General features: G+C 40.8%; 1 protein-coding gene across 2 annotated transcripts; it reads right to left on the reverse strand.

Moving 5' to 3' along the window:
• Nucleotides 1-5284: 5284 nt before the first annotated feature.
• AKAP4 (A-kinase anchoring protein 4) lies at nucleotides 5285-15702 on the reverse strand. 2 transcript variants are annotated; one of them, XM_025468636.2, is made up of 6 exons: nucleotides 15543-15702; nucleotides 13211-13306; nucleotides 11908-11958; nucleotides 11252-11353; nucleotides 6665-8803; nucleotides 5285-5625 (listed from the first exon to the last, which is right to left on the reverse strand). In XM_025468636.2, the coding sequence occupies exons 2-6, from the start codon at nucleotides 13304-13306 to the stop codon at nucleotides 5470-5472; spliced, it is 2544 nt and encodes an 847-aa protein (XP_025324421.1). In that variant the 5' UTR covers nucleotides 15543-15702; the 3' UTR covers nucleotides 5285-5469. The 2 variants fall into 2 exon arrangements, with proteins under 2 accessions (XP_025324421.1, XP_025324420.1); XM_025468635.2 differs by lacking the exon at nucleotides 15543-15702 and adding an exon at nucleotides 14825-14982.
• Between the last annotated feature and the right edge of the window lie 426 nt (nucleotides 15703-16128).

Genomic DNA, 16128 nt, shown 5'->3' on the forward strand with positions numbered 1-16128 from the left:
CAGAATAGAGAACCCAGAAGTGGACCCTCAACTTTATGGTCAACTAATATTCGATAAAGGAGGAAAGACTATCCACTGGAAGAAGGACAGTCTCTTCAATAAACGGTGCTGGGAAAATTGGACATCCACATGCAGAAGAATGAAACTAGACCACTCTCTTTCACCATACACAAAGATAAACTCAAAATGGATGAAAGATCTAAATGTGAGACAAGAGTCCAACAAAATCCTAGAGGAGAACACAGGCAACACCCTTTTTGAACTCAGCCACAGTAACTTCTTGCAAGATACATCCACGAAGGCAAAAGAAACAAAAGCAAAAATGAACTATTGGGACTTCACCAAGATAAGAAGCTTTTGCACAGCAAAGGATACAGTCAACAAAACTAAAAGACAACCTACAGAATGGGAGAAGATATTTGCAAATGACGTATCAGGTAAAGGGCTAGTTTCCAAGATCTATAAAGAACTTCTTAAACTCAACACCAAAGAAACAAACAATCCAATCATGAAATGGGCAAAAGACATGAAGAGAAATCTCACAGAGGAAGACATAGACATGGCCAACACGCACATGAGAAAATGCTCTGCATCACTTGCCATCAGGGAAATACAAATCAAAACCACAATGAGATACCACCTCACACCAGTGAGAATGGGGAACATTAACAAGGCAGGAAACCACAAATGTTGGAGAGGATGCGGAGAAAGGGGAACCCTCTTACACTGTTGGTGGGAATGTGAACTGGTGCAGCCACTCTGGAAAACTGTGTGGAGGTTCCTCAAAGAGTTAAAAATAGACCTGCCCTACCACCCAGCAATTGCACTGTTGGGGATTTACCCCAAAGTTTCAGATGCAATGAAATGCCGGGACACCTGCACCCCGATGTTTCTAGCAGCAATGTCCACAATAGCCAAACGGTGGAAGGAGCCTCGGTTGTCCATCGAAAGATGAATGGATAAAGAAGATGTGGTTTCTGTATACAATGGAATATTCCTCATCCATTAGAAACGACAAATACCCACCATTTGCTTCAACGTGGATGGAACTGGAAGGTATTATGCTGAGTGAAGTAAGTCAATCGGAGAAGGACAAACATTGTATGTTTTCATTCATTTGGGGAATATAAATAATAGTGAATGGGAATATAAGGGAAGGAAGAAGAAATGTGTGGGAAATATCAGAAATGGAGACAGAACATAAAGACTCCTAACTCTGGGAAAGGAACTAGTGGTGGTGGATGGGAGGAGGGTGGGGGGGTGGGGGTGAATGGGTGACGGGCCCTGAGTGGGGCACTTGACGGGATGAGCACTGGGTGTTATTCTGTATGTTGGTAAATTGAACACCAATAAAAAATAAATTTATTATTAAAAAAAAGAATGCTCAGAGGTGTTGCATTCTTCTCAGGACATCTCATCAGGAGATACATGGTATCAATACATCTTTACTGATGATGTTAAACCTGATCACCTACTTAAGGTGTGATTGATGGGCTCATCTTTTGTGAATTTATGATTTTTCCCTCTGCAATGAATAAACATCACAGGGGAGATACTTTGAGAGTATCCCATAAAGATTTAAAATGGCATTATAGGAGAACTATAATGTCAAATTAAAGAGTGCCATTTTATTTGGTTTTACTAGTCAGGATCATAGTCTCTTTTCCTATTTTTCTGTTTTCCTTTGGTTTCTTTCATTCATGTTTTCTAGTTTGTTTTTAAAAATATACATGAACTCTGAATTATGAGGATGACAGTGTAATAGAATGGAAAGAACATATAAGCATTTGTTGGGAGGCAAACCTGGATTTGAATACTAACTCTCCTGCTTGCTGATCATATGACCTAGAAAGAGGCCTTTTAGCCTGAGCCCCTAAATTCTCATCTGTAAAAACACCTAATAACAAACCATCTCACCGAGCTTTTTGAAAGACTTAAAGCACTATAACTATCTGGCACTCAGTAAGTGCTCTGCAAATGTCATTTTTTTGCCTTCCTTAATACCCAAGTGTTTACTATTGTTGTCACTAGGGTAATTAGACTCTCCTTTTTTGGCTGGGTGGCTCTAGGATATAGAAATTTGACAGATTGTTTTAAATTTTTGTTCATGTTCTGACACCACTAGGAGTTTAGTGAAAGGAAATTGCTGGACTTTTTTTACAGGTATCTGAGTCACTGGGGAGAAAGCAGCTGGAATTGTTAAGTTGATGGTACATTCTTACAGCTCACAAGTATCTTCTATCTTATACCTTTGCAAAACTCATTCAGTACCTCTTGTATTTGAGGATTTGCTTTTTGTGGATGAATAAATAGATATTATGCAAAAGTGGCATTTTTTATTTCTGCCTCTCCTGTGTTCCTAGTTTTTACTTATGTTTCTTCCTTCATTATAGAACTGTCTTAATGTAGAATTTAAGCAGGGCAAATCTCATGTGGTTACTGTCTTTAATCAGAATTAACCTAATATGAGCTTTTGTTTGCAACAATGTAGTCTCAGGTTAAGCAAGAAAGAAAACCCTGCAACACCCCACTCCTCATCCTTGAATTTTTAAAGTTTTTTTAAAACTTAAAATTTAATTAACATATGGTGTATTATTACTTTCAGAGGTAGAGTTCAGTGATTCCTCAGTTGCGTATCATGCCCAGTGCTCATTCCATCAAGTGCCCTCCTTAATGCCCATCACCTAGTTACCCTAATCCCTCACCCACATCCTCTCCAGCGACCCTGTTTCCTAGAGTTAAGAGTCTCTTATGGTTTCTCTCCCCCTCTGGTTTAAAAAAAAATGAATTTTTAAAGGCTTAAGTGAAACTTTTTCTTTGTTTTGTCCCCCTTGATCCAAATTTTATTTCCCCATTCCCAAACTTGACTTGTTACTTGTTCTCTTCCTAAGTTTTTAAGGCAGGGATTTACTTAATTATTGCTTTTTTGGTACTGATACAGGTTTTTGGGGCGATACATTCTCTAAATATCGCCCTGGAAATCTCCCAGAAAGTGTTACTCCTATAAAATCAGTCTTGCCAATTTTCCCTTTGATCTCATGCTCCATTATGGTTCTGGCACAGTACTGTTACTGATCTTCTGTATTACCATTTTTGATAGTTTGTTCAGCATGGATTTGGGCGGGCTTAGTTTCAATTTTTTTTAAGATAGTGCATGATAACTTTTTTCCTGATTACTGAGTTTTCAGTTCCGCCTTAAATTTTGTCACTGAGGCAAGTGGCTCTCTCACCTCACTTCAGCTTAGTCCGGGCCCTGTGGTGACCTCCCAGATGAGTTTTGCTCACAACTTTCTTTTGAAATGGAGGCCTGATGTTCAGAGACACCAAGACTGTCAGATATTTCAAGCCAATTCGTCATCTGCGAGGAGATACTCATATATTCCCCCTCTTTTTGCTCCTATTGTCCCTTCCCTATCACATGTGGGACTCTCCCCTCAGCCAAAGTCCTTGTCTATTTTCAACTGCTGCCATTGAGCATGGCCACATTGCCAATAGGGTGCCTGGGATCACTTCTCCATTTAGAGAGGTGAAAGGCCAGGGCCTCGCCCTCCAGGAAAAAACCCCAAATGACTGTTGAGTTCCTCCAGACCCTTGTCAGAGCCCTTTGTGGACCAAAGATTTCTTTCTCTGCTGGAGTCTGTCAGCTCTGGCAAAAATCAAGTTTTCTCACCCTAATCTTACCTCATCCACACAAGTTTCTTTGAGAAACTATGGAAGAGAAAGGCTTTCTTAGAATCCTCAAATGTCAGAACTGGAAGGGCCCTTAGAGACTATTTCGCCCCAACTTCCCTCATTTAGCAGAACATATAACTTCCTTTGCTCTAATTCCACGTTCCAAGGAATCCCCAAGGCCATCTCATAATAAAAATCAGGAGCAAGTCAAGAGCCAAGTTAATCAAGGAAGTAAACTACTATGGGACCAGCTGTGCTCAGGGAGGATTGAGTCATCAGAAATCCATCCCTGGTCCCAGGATTTGTTTATTAGGGATTTTCTTCAAGGAGAAAGGGAAGGATCTGTGGTAGCTCAACATCAAAGCTTTTCATGGGGCCAGTGCGACTGCAAAAGGTTTGATTAGCATGCATCAGCATTGGGTAGTTTTAAAAGTCCTGCTTTGAAGAGGCCTGCCTTTACTTCTGACTGGTCCAGGCATTGTGGAGAAGTGGGCAATGTTTGCCTCTGTGCTGCTCACGTCCCCCAAAAAAGTACCTCACCGGGTCCCGTACTCAGAGCATCTTGCTTTCACTTTGGAAGCACATCAAAAGCCCTTGAGACTGTGCTAGGATGGGCTTTGCAGGGTATAGCTTCCTTCATATAGCTACATTTATAACAAGATTCCCCTGTGTAAAGCATCCTCCCATCCACTGCTCTACTTGAAGCTGTAGTGAAGGTAATTTTTGGCCATACTTTACAGGTAAGGAAACAGGCTGGGTCTAGTTAACTCTGTAAAGCCATGTGACTAGTAAAAGGCAAAAGTTTTGACTTTTGAATCCAGAAGGATCTCACATCCTACGCTTTTCTACTAAGCCATGACACCTCAAAGGCACCAGCATATGCCACAGCAAACTAGCCAACAGAGGACCACGCAGCTGAAACCACTCTCTTGATCTTATTTGCAATTAATTCTAGCATTATGATTGAAACATGCTTCTGAGAAGCATGCAACAAATCTGAGGATTTAGTGCTAGTCTCAAAAGATACATTGGGATTCACATAGGGTGGCTATGAATTTACCATCCTATAGCTTTATTCTCAGAATTTTCCCTCAGACTCATGGAAGACAAAGACATCTCATCAGTTGAAGTAAATGACTTCTAAGAATGCTTTATTCACACCTAAAAGGATCAGATCCAATTGTAGATCTGGATAGTATTTATCCATGTGCAGTGAACAGTGAGGGTGTGCATGAGCAATGTCCATGGGTAATATACTTACTTTTTTCAGTTAGATTTCATGTAAGATAGCCTATCTTCAAGTTCTCAGTAGACACCAAGGAGGCTGCATCCTTGGGATTAGGAGGGGAAATATCAAGTTAGGTGAGCAATTCTGAGAGAAACAGGGAGGCTCCAGGTGGCAAAACTCTAAATAGATTGTGAGCTGAGATCATTTGGACAAACCAAATTACTTAGGGACTTGGGACATATGTCATATCCCTGTCTTGGGTGCTCAGAAAAGAACCCAGGGTGAAATCTGGACACAAGTCCAACACTATCACCAGTCCTTGGAATTAGACCCATTCTCCTCCCTTGCCTTGGGTCTATCTGATCAAAAAAACAATTACACTTTTTTAATTTTTTTTATTCATGTTCTTGCCCAGCTTTTGGACACCCTGTATTTGCACAAACTGCTCAGATGTATTGGGAAATACAATTGTGTGATGTGCAGTTCACTGGCCTGATGGGTGGGGTGTTCAGGCTGGGATGGAATGCTGCTAGGGGGGTAAATGGAGAGGAGTCAAAGGAGTTGTTAGCTCACAGGTTAGTGAGCAACCAGTCTAGCAGTTGTTTCCTAGCCATGTTTCCCACGGCTTCATCCAGTTGTCGTTCCTTGGCAAACTTCATGACCTCTTGAAGAAGATCCCCTACACTGTACCCCTTCTCTGCCGCCTTAGCTGAAACTTCAGGAAGCTGTGGAGAGAGCAGAGGTATTTTGAGTCACATAATAATTTTGGAGAAGGGACCTGGATGGATTAAATGAAGCACTCCACCCCTGTCACCCCTGAACTCATCTTCCCACCCATGCTTCTAGGATTAGAGTAAAGCCTGACACAGATCCAGGACCGGAGGCTCCTGACAGGGCTTTCCCTTTTCCTTGCCCCCCCCCCCTTCAATGACAGATAAAAATGCCACAGGACTTTCTCTTTGAACTTTAGAAAACAAACTCTGGGATCATGTGTGTTCACCAAATACATCTTATAGGTGCTAGGTCCTTCAGTTAGTTTGTGATTATTGCTAGGTCAAGGTTAGGGGTTGCCATTTCCCAACTTCACTATGAAAAAAATATGAGATTGGAAGTAGGGACAATCTCCTGGTCCTGGACTGAAAATAATTTGGTTCAGGATCTTATTTAACTCCATGTAATGTAGAAAACACAGCTGTGGTGTGTGTGTGTGTGTGTGTGTGTGTGTGTGTGTGTGTGAGAGAGAGAGAGAGAGAGAGAGAGAGAAAGAAGAGAGAGAAGAGAGAACTTTTATGTTTATGAATGCTGGCCTTTATGAAACTGATTAGGGTGAAACAAGTGTGGTGCCTCGGGCAAAAAATTTAAGAAGGCAAGTACTCTTGGGGCACTTGCAGGACCCCTGAGTTTGGGGAGAAGTTCCCTTTTTTTTTTTCTTTCTCCAACCCCTTCAAACTCAAAATGTAAGACTTAAAAATTGCTCCCTGAGATGTGTTACCAAATAGTTTGTTGAAAGGGTCCTGTTAAAATGAGCTAACCTCTCTCCTTGTCTTGGTGGAAATGCACAGGCCTTGAGGTATCCAGATCCCCATTTAGTTCACGGTTAACCCCTTTTGTCTTTGTGTGAAGTGAAAGCAGTTTGTGAAGTGCATAGTAAGGAATAGGATTGGGAAAAAAATTGGACTGCTCCTGAACTCTAAGTACCATGCTGCCTCCCTCCCCCTGCCCATTCCAACCCTCTTTTCTTCTTGTGCTTGTTGCATTGCTTACCTTCTCCAGTTGTCCATCATCATCTCCCATGAAGTAGAGCATGGGAACGTTAAATTGGGAGGCTGCAATCCACTGCAGGACAGCCTGAAGCTGCTTCTGCAAGCTACTTGTTGAGCACTGATTATTAACTATGACTTCAGGTCCAGGAGAGTCCTGATGGTTCTGTGACATCGCACCATCTTGACTACACCTGGAGCCACCAACCTGGTAATTGGGGTTGTTTGCCAAGGCTGCTTGTTCCTCCAACTCAGCGAGGGCTGCCCCATTATTACTATACTTAGCCATGATAAGGCACAACTTCATCACAGATTCTACCAGTTGATCTATAAATTGGCGGTTCACTTGCTTCATCCCACTGATAAAGTCAAGTTCTTGATTGTCCTGGCATTGTTCTTCCCCTCTGTCAGACTTCTTGGACATGGAAGCTGCTTTGTTTGTCCTGGGCTCAGAACGCTTGTTCTCGCTTTCACATAGGTCATCACAGTTGAAGGGGCTCTCACTAAGCAGTTTCTGAATCAGCATTAGAACGATGTTTGACATATCCAGCTTCTGGGAGTCCAGCTGTTGATTGTCCTTTAGAGAGGTAGAGGGTCCAGGAGCTCCATGAGATTCTAGATGTTTCATTGAGAGTGCCTTGGCACTTTGTCCACTTCCACACTTTTCGTATTGGGCACTCTGAGTCATATAGCCTGTGGTAGAGCCAGGACAATCTTCTTCACATGCATCTTTGCCTTTGGCCTGCTGGGTCAGATGGTACTGGATCAGCGTAAGGGCAGACACAATCAAGTCCTTTGCCAGTGAGTCTGTGGAAGGGCTGATCTTTTCTCTTTTTTCCTCTTTATTGGCACATACTTTGCCAGGCATCTTGCCTTGGTTTCCTTGCTTTTGGTTCCACATGGTCAGGCTCTCCTTGAGGATGTGTTCACCGACTTTTTCAGCACTGGTCAATGACTTGCACTGCTCTGGTTTCATTTTGCCTTTGTCCTTCCCCTTCATCTCAGCTTTCACGGCTGAGAATTCAAGACTTTGGTTCTTGCATTTAGGGTCATGGGACCCCGCTTTCAAGGATGCGTATGACAGACTCTGACATTTAGTCTCCTTCTTCTCGCCAAGAAGAGCACTGACCAGACGCTTCAGCATAGCCTCCATGATATCTGCAGCATTTTGTTTTCCGTGGTTGAACAGATTCCTCTTGACAGCTGAGACAAAGTCTGAGTCAGTCATCAGGACCCCAGTGATATTATGCAGGTTCTTCAGGCAGGAATCAATCAAATCAGACACAATTTCTTTGGTGTGCTTTAACAACACCCTCTTCAGGACCACACAGGCCGGAATTGGCTTCCCAGAGCTATGTATTTTCAAGGTTTTCATAACAGAGACCATCATGTCAGATGCCACCTGATTTGCATAAACCATGAGCCCTTTGCTGATACAATCTGCAAATTCTTTGCTATCTCTTTGGCACATCTGTTTGTCTCCACTCTTGTTCTTGTTGGATAGTTCACTATACAGGAAGGTTTTCCGGCCACCTTCCTTACACTCCTCCCCAGTGCCTCGCATTTCTGCAGAGGTCAATTCCACAGCATCATGGGCCATTTCAGAAGCAATCTTGCTCACAGGGCTGCGAGGGCTGTTTTTCCCTTTGTCCCCAGGGGATGGGTAGATTGAATGATGAAGGCATTTGCTTCCACCTTCCAACTTCTCCTTGATTTCCTTACGGGCCATCTGGATTACCAGAGAAGATAGTCGGTTGACATAGAAAGAAAGGTCATCCATAGAACATTCGCCATCAGGGGAAATAACTGCCCTCTGACTGCTAGGAGATTTTGCTGGAGGAGTAGAAGGACTCTGATTATTGTTGGTGTTTTTGGCTGCTGTTATTTCGAGACGTAGACTTTGAGGTCCGTTGGCCATATAATCCATGTTCACTTGATCAGCATAGACGCTGTAGCAGTTCCCGGAGGGTATTTTGTGATATTCGCCATCTGTGTCTCCTACTTTATGTTTACAGCTAGAGGTTGAGGGGCTCAGTGCATGTTGGAAACCCAAGGCATACTTCTGGAGGTCATTGAGAAGCCAATTAAGGACACTTATGGGATCAGAGGGAGCTTGTTTGAAAAGGCACACGGATCCCTCTGTCTAAAAAAAGAAGAACACCTATCCATAAGAGTTTGGGTAGGGTACTTCTTTCTTTTATTTTATTTACTTATTTTATTTACAAAAAAATATTTTATCCCTAATTTTATTTATAAGATAGATCTTCTAAACTGCACAGATCAGGGACTAGGCCTTTAGAATTTGCATGGAACATAATATACAATTGCAATCATTAATACACATTTAAACACAAGTGGCAGCAGCAAAAGCTGAGTATATACATTTGTACACTTAACTATTTATATATCAATTTATTTGTTGATTTCATCTGTGTATGTGTTCTTATCTCAAAATGTATGTCAAAAATGTATCCTTATATCATTGTGTGCATATGCACATCAATATAGCAATTCATAAGTGTGAACATCTCAGTAGATGTGAGAATGTGTCAGTCTGTATTGTGCAATGTGAAAATGCCTATGTGTATGTTTGCCGTATATGTGTATGTCAGTGCACATGTGTATGTGTAAGCACGTGTAATAAATAATATGTTGACATCAATACCCACTGCCTACTGTATAAGCCAACATGTACATGTTAGTGTGTATATTTTGTTATGTGTGTGGGAATATAAACATAAGAGTGTGTATATCAGTGTGTCTGAGAATATGTAAATAAGCAATTGATTTGAAATGATGTGCATATATTTATGATATAAATCCAGTAGCATGTATCATGCAGCTATAAATGCATTTGTGTATATTAGAGCATACACTCACATATTAACATATATGCTCATTAACACATTAATGTATAATTAATGTATGAAATATTAATAAATGTGTATGTTAAAATATGAGTACATATAAATAAGTGAATGTATAATGACTGTGTAGTCTGTCAATTGGCTATCATTTGTTATGTTTATATGCTATGTCTGTGCTTGAGAATGTGTGTCAGTATCACACACACCGTGGCATTTGAGTTTGTGTGTGAGTACATGAGTGGGGATGTTCTTGCATTTGTGTCAATGTATGTATCAATGCATACAAAAATAAGTGACTATCATTTTGTTTAAGTTTCTATGTGTGTGTATCAACATGAAGTATATTTATAAGTGTGTATGCTTATAGCTGAGTCTATATGGTCACTGTGTTTTTATCAAATGTTATGGGTGTGTGAGTATACATTTATGCATGGTGTGCATGGATATATACATGGATGTTTATGTGTGTCATACATGAGCATGTCAAGGTATCTGATTGTATAACTGTGTATCTTTGTGTATGTGTGTAAGTCATTGTTTAAGAATTAAGTTTGTTATATTAGTGCTTGTGTATATTTGTCAATGTCATGTGTAGCCAGACAGGAGTATGCTTTTGCTTGTATAAATTATTTTTTGTTAATATGTATAAATGTATATATCAATGTGTGTGTCACTTTGTGTAGATTTATATGCCTATGACTGTGTATGCACAAGTCTGGATATGTGTATCTGTACTGTACACATCTTCTACTTGGCACTTAGTGCCAATCCCCTCTTTGCCCCTTCCATTGCTTCATCTCCGGTCTTTTCACAGAATTCCTGGAAACATAAGGTCAACAATAAGGTCAACTTTTTGCAAATAGGCTTGATACAATCAAGGAGATCTGCCTTGTGTGCAGGAAATATGGACTACTCTTAAAAATAAATACTAGTTATAATTTATTCCTTTCCTGAGACTCCAAAATGGAGTTGGCCACCCCCAACTGAACCCAAAACTATTTAGAGAATATTTTGTAACTGGCATTTCCTTCCTTAGGGGCCACTCTCATCATTCCAAATGTGTCCGGGGCCAGAAATTACATTTCTCATTATAGCATGAGTCCAAGAAGATAGAAAAAAGAAATATTTGGCTCTTTTGCACCAAAACAAAATATTCTGCTCCAATACCAGCCACTCCAGGCATGTAGGACTGCGAGGGTGACTTCTCATGTGCTTTAATGCCTACCCCAAATGAGGAGCCTAACAGATATAATCTAGAATACTTACACAAAACAAAAGGACTCTGTGTGGAACAGTGGCATGCAAGTCTAATTGGTTCTAACTTTATGGTACCCAATAGCCTAGGTAATCTCTTAGACAAGGGGGTAGGAACCAGGCAACTATAGTACTTGGTCATTGTGGATTCACTCTGCTCCATATCCTTATTCATTCTTCTTGGTTTCTGAGCAATGTAGGGCACTCAAGCCTATTATAAGCCAGCAAAGTACATTGCAAAGGATCTTGCTTATAAGCCCATATCTTCATTATGATAAGAAGAGCATTGAACTTACCGTGCCTCTAAACTTAGGACTATGTTCTTTAGAATGTCGTAGTAATAAAATTTATGGGCCTGTATGACAGTAGTTATCTTACTATCTCTGAACCAGAGTCAGACTCAATATTGGGCTCAGACTCAATATTGGGCTCTGAGAATTAGAAAGGGTGAGCTCAGAAGCTAACCATACCTTAGACTGGTCTTGCTTCTCAGTATCCTTGATCACAATAATCTCTTTTTCTTCCAGATTTCCCAAGTTTAAGTCACCTTCTGAACTGGAACCAGCAGCATCCTATGGAATTAAGGGATAAGATTTTTATGTACAGTTGCTTTTTGAGACTTTCCTAGGCTACCACTTCAAAATGACTTCAAATGACTGTTATGTCTCTGATTATCCCTCTTCTTTCTGAAGGAGCAGTAGGACTGTAATACCAGCTAGTCTTTGAAGAATGATAAAGTTTCTACCACAAATTACTACTCTCCTTGCTCTAATCCCACTGAAGATATTGACAAAGTTGTCAGTCTCAGGAACTATATTTCATTAATCATCAAACTTTTAGACAGGTTTTTTTTAAATCTCACTTCTCTGATATACTATTTTCCATGCTGCTTTAATTCTTTCAGCCGTACCAACAACTTAAGTGGCTTCTAAAATGAGATTTGGTATCAAGAGTGACCGTAAATTCTGAACTAGGGATCCTGGCTTGCAAAATCAATGGCTTTCCATTTGAGGCTCCTCTACCTTTCCACTCTCTGCCACAAACTTTCCCTTTCCTCATGCTGTTACTGATAACCCTCTCGGCAGTTTTGCACTGATTCCAGATGAGGGAAACAGAGAATACTCACCTTGGAATCTTTATCTTCCACATTCAGGGTGGACACATCAACAAAGCATATCTGCATCAAATTAGAAGAGTAAATTTAGAAAAACTCTAAACACCTTAATCTCATTCTGGGAGATGACAATGCCTACCTTATAGGGTTCTATAAAGTAGAGGATTGATTGATATACTGCATGTAAAGCATTTAGCAGCGTGCCTGTACATAGTAAGTACTCCATAAAATGCTAATATAATTATTATTAGGCACATAGAAACTTAGCATTACTATATCTCCTAAATGAGAATGCCTATCTGTCAGAGAGAGGCCCAAAATATCATATCCACATTTATTAAGAAAACTGAGAAGAAAGGTGGCTTGCCCAACTGACACAAACTCAAAGGTGGAACTTTCTTTTTTTTTTTAATTTTTTATTTATTTATGATAGTCACAGAGAGAGAGAGAGAGAGGCAGAGACATAGGCAGAGGGAGAAGCAGGCTCCATGCACCGGGAGCCCGATGTGGGATTCGATCCCCGGTCTCCAGGATCGCGCCCTGGGCCAAGGGCAGGAGCTAAACCGCTGCGCCACCCAGGGATCCCAGGTGGAACTTTCATTAGAAGTTGATTCTCTGGGCTCCCAGTTTAGAGCACTTTCTGCTATAGTGTTCCCCAAATGTGGTATTTTTACTATTAATGATATAGGATATTTTAGGTGGTACATAAATAGATGTTTGTATTTAATAGGTACATTTGTTGTTTATTTGGAAAATACACCCTAAAACATCAAACCTGTGGCATTGTGGACACTAATGCTTAGGGTGATGGTAATTTTTAAATGTATTTGAATTTAAATTCATTTTTAAAAACATTGCAAAAACACATATTAAGTAAATAATAGTATAAGTGGCACTTGAACATGATAAAAATGTGAAGTACTACGCAAATCACTCAAAGTTTGGGAAGCAGAGCATGAAGCATTTTGCCCTCTTGAGGGAGTCCCACTTTAGTGTAACTTACTGGTAGCTAGGTGACATTGTGACTTCAGAAGTGTTAGGTAATAGGGGCTGGTAACTAGGCAACCACCACTCCTCCCTCCCACAGGCTCCCCCTTAGTCCTCCCTCCCCAGGTCCTTTATATCACATATGGTTCCGCCTCTCCCTTAATTCGTCCTTGTGTGATGTATAAAGCACACTGATCCCCCACAGACCTCATTGAGCTTGGTTGCTTAGAGACATCACAGTATCACTCTCCATTAGTCTATCCTGGGTTCCAGGATATTTATACTTATACACCAAACCTTTCTACTCCTTGGTAATTTTTTATCTTACCACTTTCCGGTCCTGATCTTGCTGTCCTGTTGGGCTGTAGAGATCTACCTTGCACACGCCCCTGCGGCTGTGTAACCAGTCAATATCATCAGACATCTGTAAACAGAAAGAAAAGAAATCCGAATATTTGTATATGGTTTTTAGAAACTAGCTGAGTTTGGATAAGAACCTCTGAAGGGCTTTCTGAAACCCATCTCTTGTCTCAATCAGGTTTAGGTTAGGAACTGTGGGGTGAGCAAAGAAGGAAGGACACTATGAAATGTTTGAGTTTGATAATCAAATCATTATCTTTTAACACGGTCCTTAGTCTCCTTTCATTTATACTCCTCACACCAAGTATTTGGAATCATGGGAGTATTGTATTAACTTGTGAGAAAGCCAGTCAGAAAAATGGCAGGCTGGGAAGCAAACTTAAAGATCTAGAGACTGTGAGGATAAAATTTAATGATTTGCTTCTACCCAACTCCACTAAATCTCATCTGTGTCTGCTCTTGTTTACTCACTCTTGAGTACCTCAAAGAATAAAGCTCACCTCATCCTCTTTAACTGAATTTTAGCTAACTCCAGTTCAATCAGAGTCTTTCTCATTACATTAAAGAAAGTAAAATTAGGTAAATATCCCTAATACTTATTACACAGGGCCATTGGAAAAGATTAGGGTCAATACCAGTACAGTGAATAAATAGTCCTTTTTTTATCAAAACATATAAGATTCCAACATATAGAATGAGTTTCTGAATGTTGAGAAAAGTCTAATAGCTATAAATATAACCAAGAGACAAATGTCTGAGGGAAGACCAGACCCTGATCCTATAGCCCAAGTTTAATTTTAATTTTGAAAGAAAAAAGAACCTCTGCCAACTACCTTTAGCCCCCTTGCCACCTCCAACCCTGGCCCGGAACTTAAAGTCTAAGGGAAATGGCAGAGCCACTAGCTAATTTTTGCTATGTAAGACCTCAGATCTATGTTCAGGAAGATACAGTTAAGAGCTCAGTAGAATTGTTTTGGAGCTTGAATTTGATTTCTTTTTAAAATTTAACAAGAGAGGTTTTTTTGCTAAGTTATTAGAGGGCTGTTGAATTCCTTTCCCCCAACTTCCTTCAAAATGGACACCCCTTTTAACCTCTAGTTCCTTCTCTGTCTCCCTTCTTCCTTTCCCCTCCCTCTCTCTCTCCTTTCCTCCTCCTTCTCTCTCTCCCTCTTTTTCCCCTTCCGCCTTACTCCTCCCTTCCTCCCTCTCCCCTGCCCTCCTCCCTCCTCCTTCCCTCCTCCCCTCCCTCTCTCTCCCTCTCAACATTTTTATGACATCAATCCTCTGGTTATCTTTTCACATGATAATATTACATTTCTATTCTTTGTCATTCCCCTGACACAGATCTTTTTGGGTCCTCACTTCCCTGAAACCCATCCCTGAAAAGGTTTTAGGAAAGGCCTTCCCACACCCGCTCAGAAGAGGGAGTTTCTTAAAAACAAACAAACAAACAAACAAACAAACAAAGCTAAGAGATGACTAGCGTAGAAAAAAAGAAGGGGAGTCATAGAGGTACTTCATATGATTTGGATACAGCCTCAGTCCAAATCCTAAAGAATGAAAAAAATTGTGGACTCATTACCTTGATAATGAAGCTATTTTAGGCTTTTGGCTGAAATTGTGCCACCCAGAAGGGAGATGTGCCCCTTTAGATGGAACTGGGCAGTGCCAAGTTCTTGGGCACCTGCAGCTGGCTGCCACCCCCGTCAGCAGTTGGACGAGACTGATGGGCCAGGCTTTTCCCTGCTGCCTCTGACCCTGGGGTATGACAACATGGTTGGTTGGGTCACAATGCCTGAAACTAGCAACCTCAGCAAAGGCGTGGCAGTCTGGCAAACTCAGTTGCCCTTCACATCAAAAGCACTCAGGCTGTCTACTGTACAACAACCTTTTTCTAGGAGGGCACACATATTTATTTCACATTTTGTCCAATTTATAATCCCTTCAGACTTCCTTTCTCTTTCCTCTTCTTGTTTCCAGAACAATCTAATCATATTAGTTACCAGTTTGGTGGGGGTCTGTATTTTTCACATACAGAATCACCACTAGCCTTTATGAATAATACAGTATTAACTTTCACATCTTGTCTTATTTCTCTTTGGGTTTCCCACTAGAGATTCAGAGTTATGTGGCAAGAGATCTTTGGATTTACGTAGAAACAGAAAAAATGGCTAAGTCCTGTCTGGTTATCCTGAGAGTAAAAATAGAAAGTTGGGAGGCTGCCTTAATAGTTTGTGGTTTCACCTCACTATCAAGACACCCCCTTAGCTAGTCAAAAAGAAGTCAGAAGATGCCCTTACCTTTGTAGTAGCAGAGTAGGCTATTCTGTAGAAGCTTGGAATGATTTCTTTTTTGTTAATTGGGATGCTGTGATGACCCCTCCAGTCTGACCCAAGATGTTACTTCTTTCCTCAACCCTCCATACTCTCCTAAAGCCTTCCCTGCCAGCTGACACCAGAATTTCTACTTCATGACATCGCTGTTTCTATAGAGAACAGTGACAACATAAAGTTGGGGGCTCCATTCTTAGGATTCTGCAAGCTCTAACTTTCATCATGAGACATAATTATCCCAGAAAAAAGGCCAGTCTACCTGGGATATGGTCAGCTTGCACAGACTTTTTTAAGCTATGAAAGGACCTGAGCCCGGCTTATTCTTTTTCATTATATGGCCAGTGCTGGGTTGCAGGCTACCATATTCTTTAGAGGATTTCTGTTAGACTTTGAGATGCCTTTAGTTTAGCCCCAGTTTGGAAACATTAACCCATCATCAAATGGCTCACATTGTGCCCAAGACTTGTCTTATCTTCTTCTTGCCCTTTTCCCACATGTTTCCACTTTAACCTCATGTGTGTGAATAAATGTATCTGAATTAAAAATAAGCTGG

This window comes from Canis lupus, chromosome X, assembly GCF_003254725.2.
Source record: "Canis lupus dingo isolate Sandy chromosome X, ASM325472v2, whole genome shotgun sequence".
NCBI lineage: Eukaryota > Metazoa > Chordata > Mammalia > Carnivora > Canidae > Canis > Canis lupus.

What these genes read in the sequence shown, in the direction of transcription:
- AKAP4 (XM_025468636.2), bottom strand. Translation starts at nt 13,306, where the DNA reads ATGTCTGATGATATTGACTGGTTACACAGCCGCAGGGGCGTGTGCAAG. An exon ending in AAGATCAGGACCGGAAAGTG is followed by an intron (nt 11,959 to 13,210) that starts GTAAGATAAAAA and finishes AATTTGATGCAG; the next exon opens with ATATGCTTTGTTGATGTGTC. An exon ending in ATGATGGACAACTGGAGAAG is followed by an intron (nt 5,626 to 6,664) that starts GTAAGCAATGCA and finishes CTCTCTCCACAG; the next exon opens with CTTCCTGAAGTTTCAGCTAA.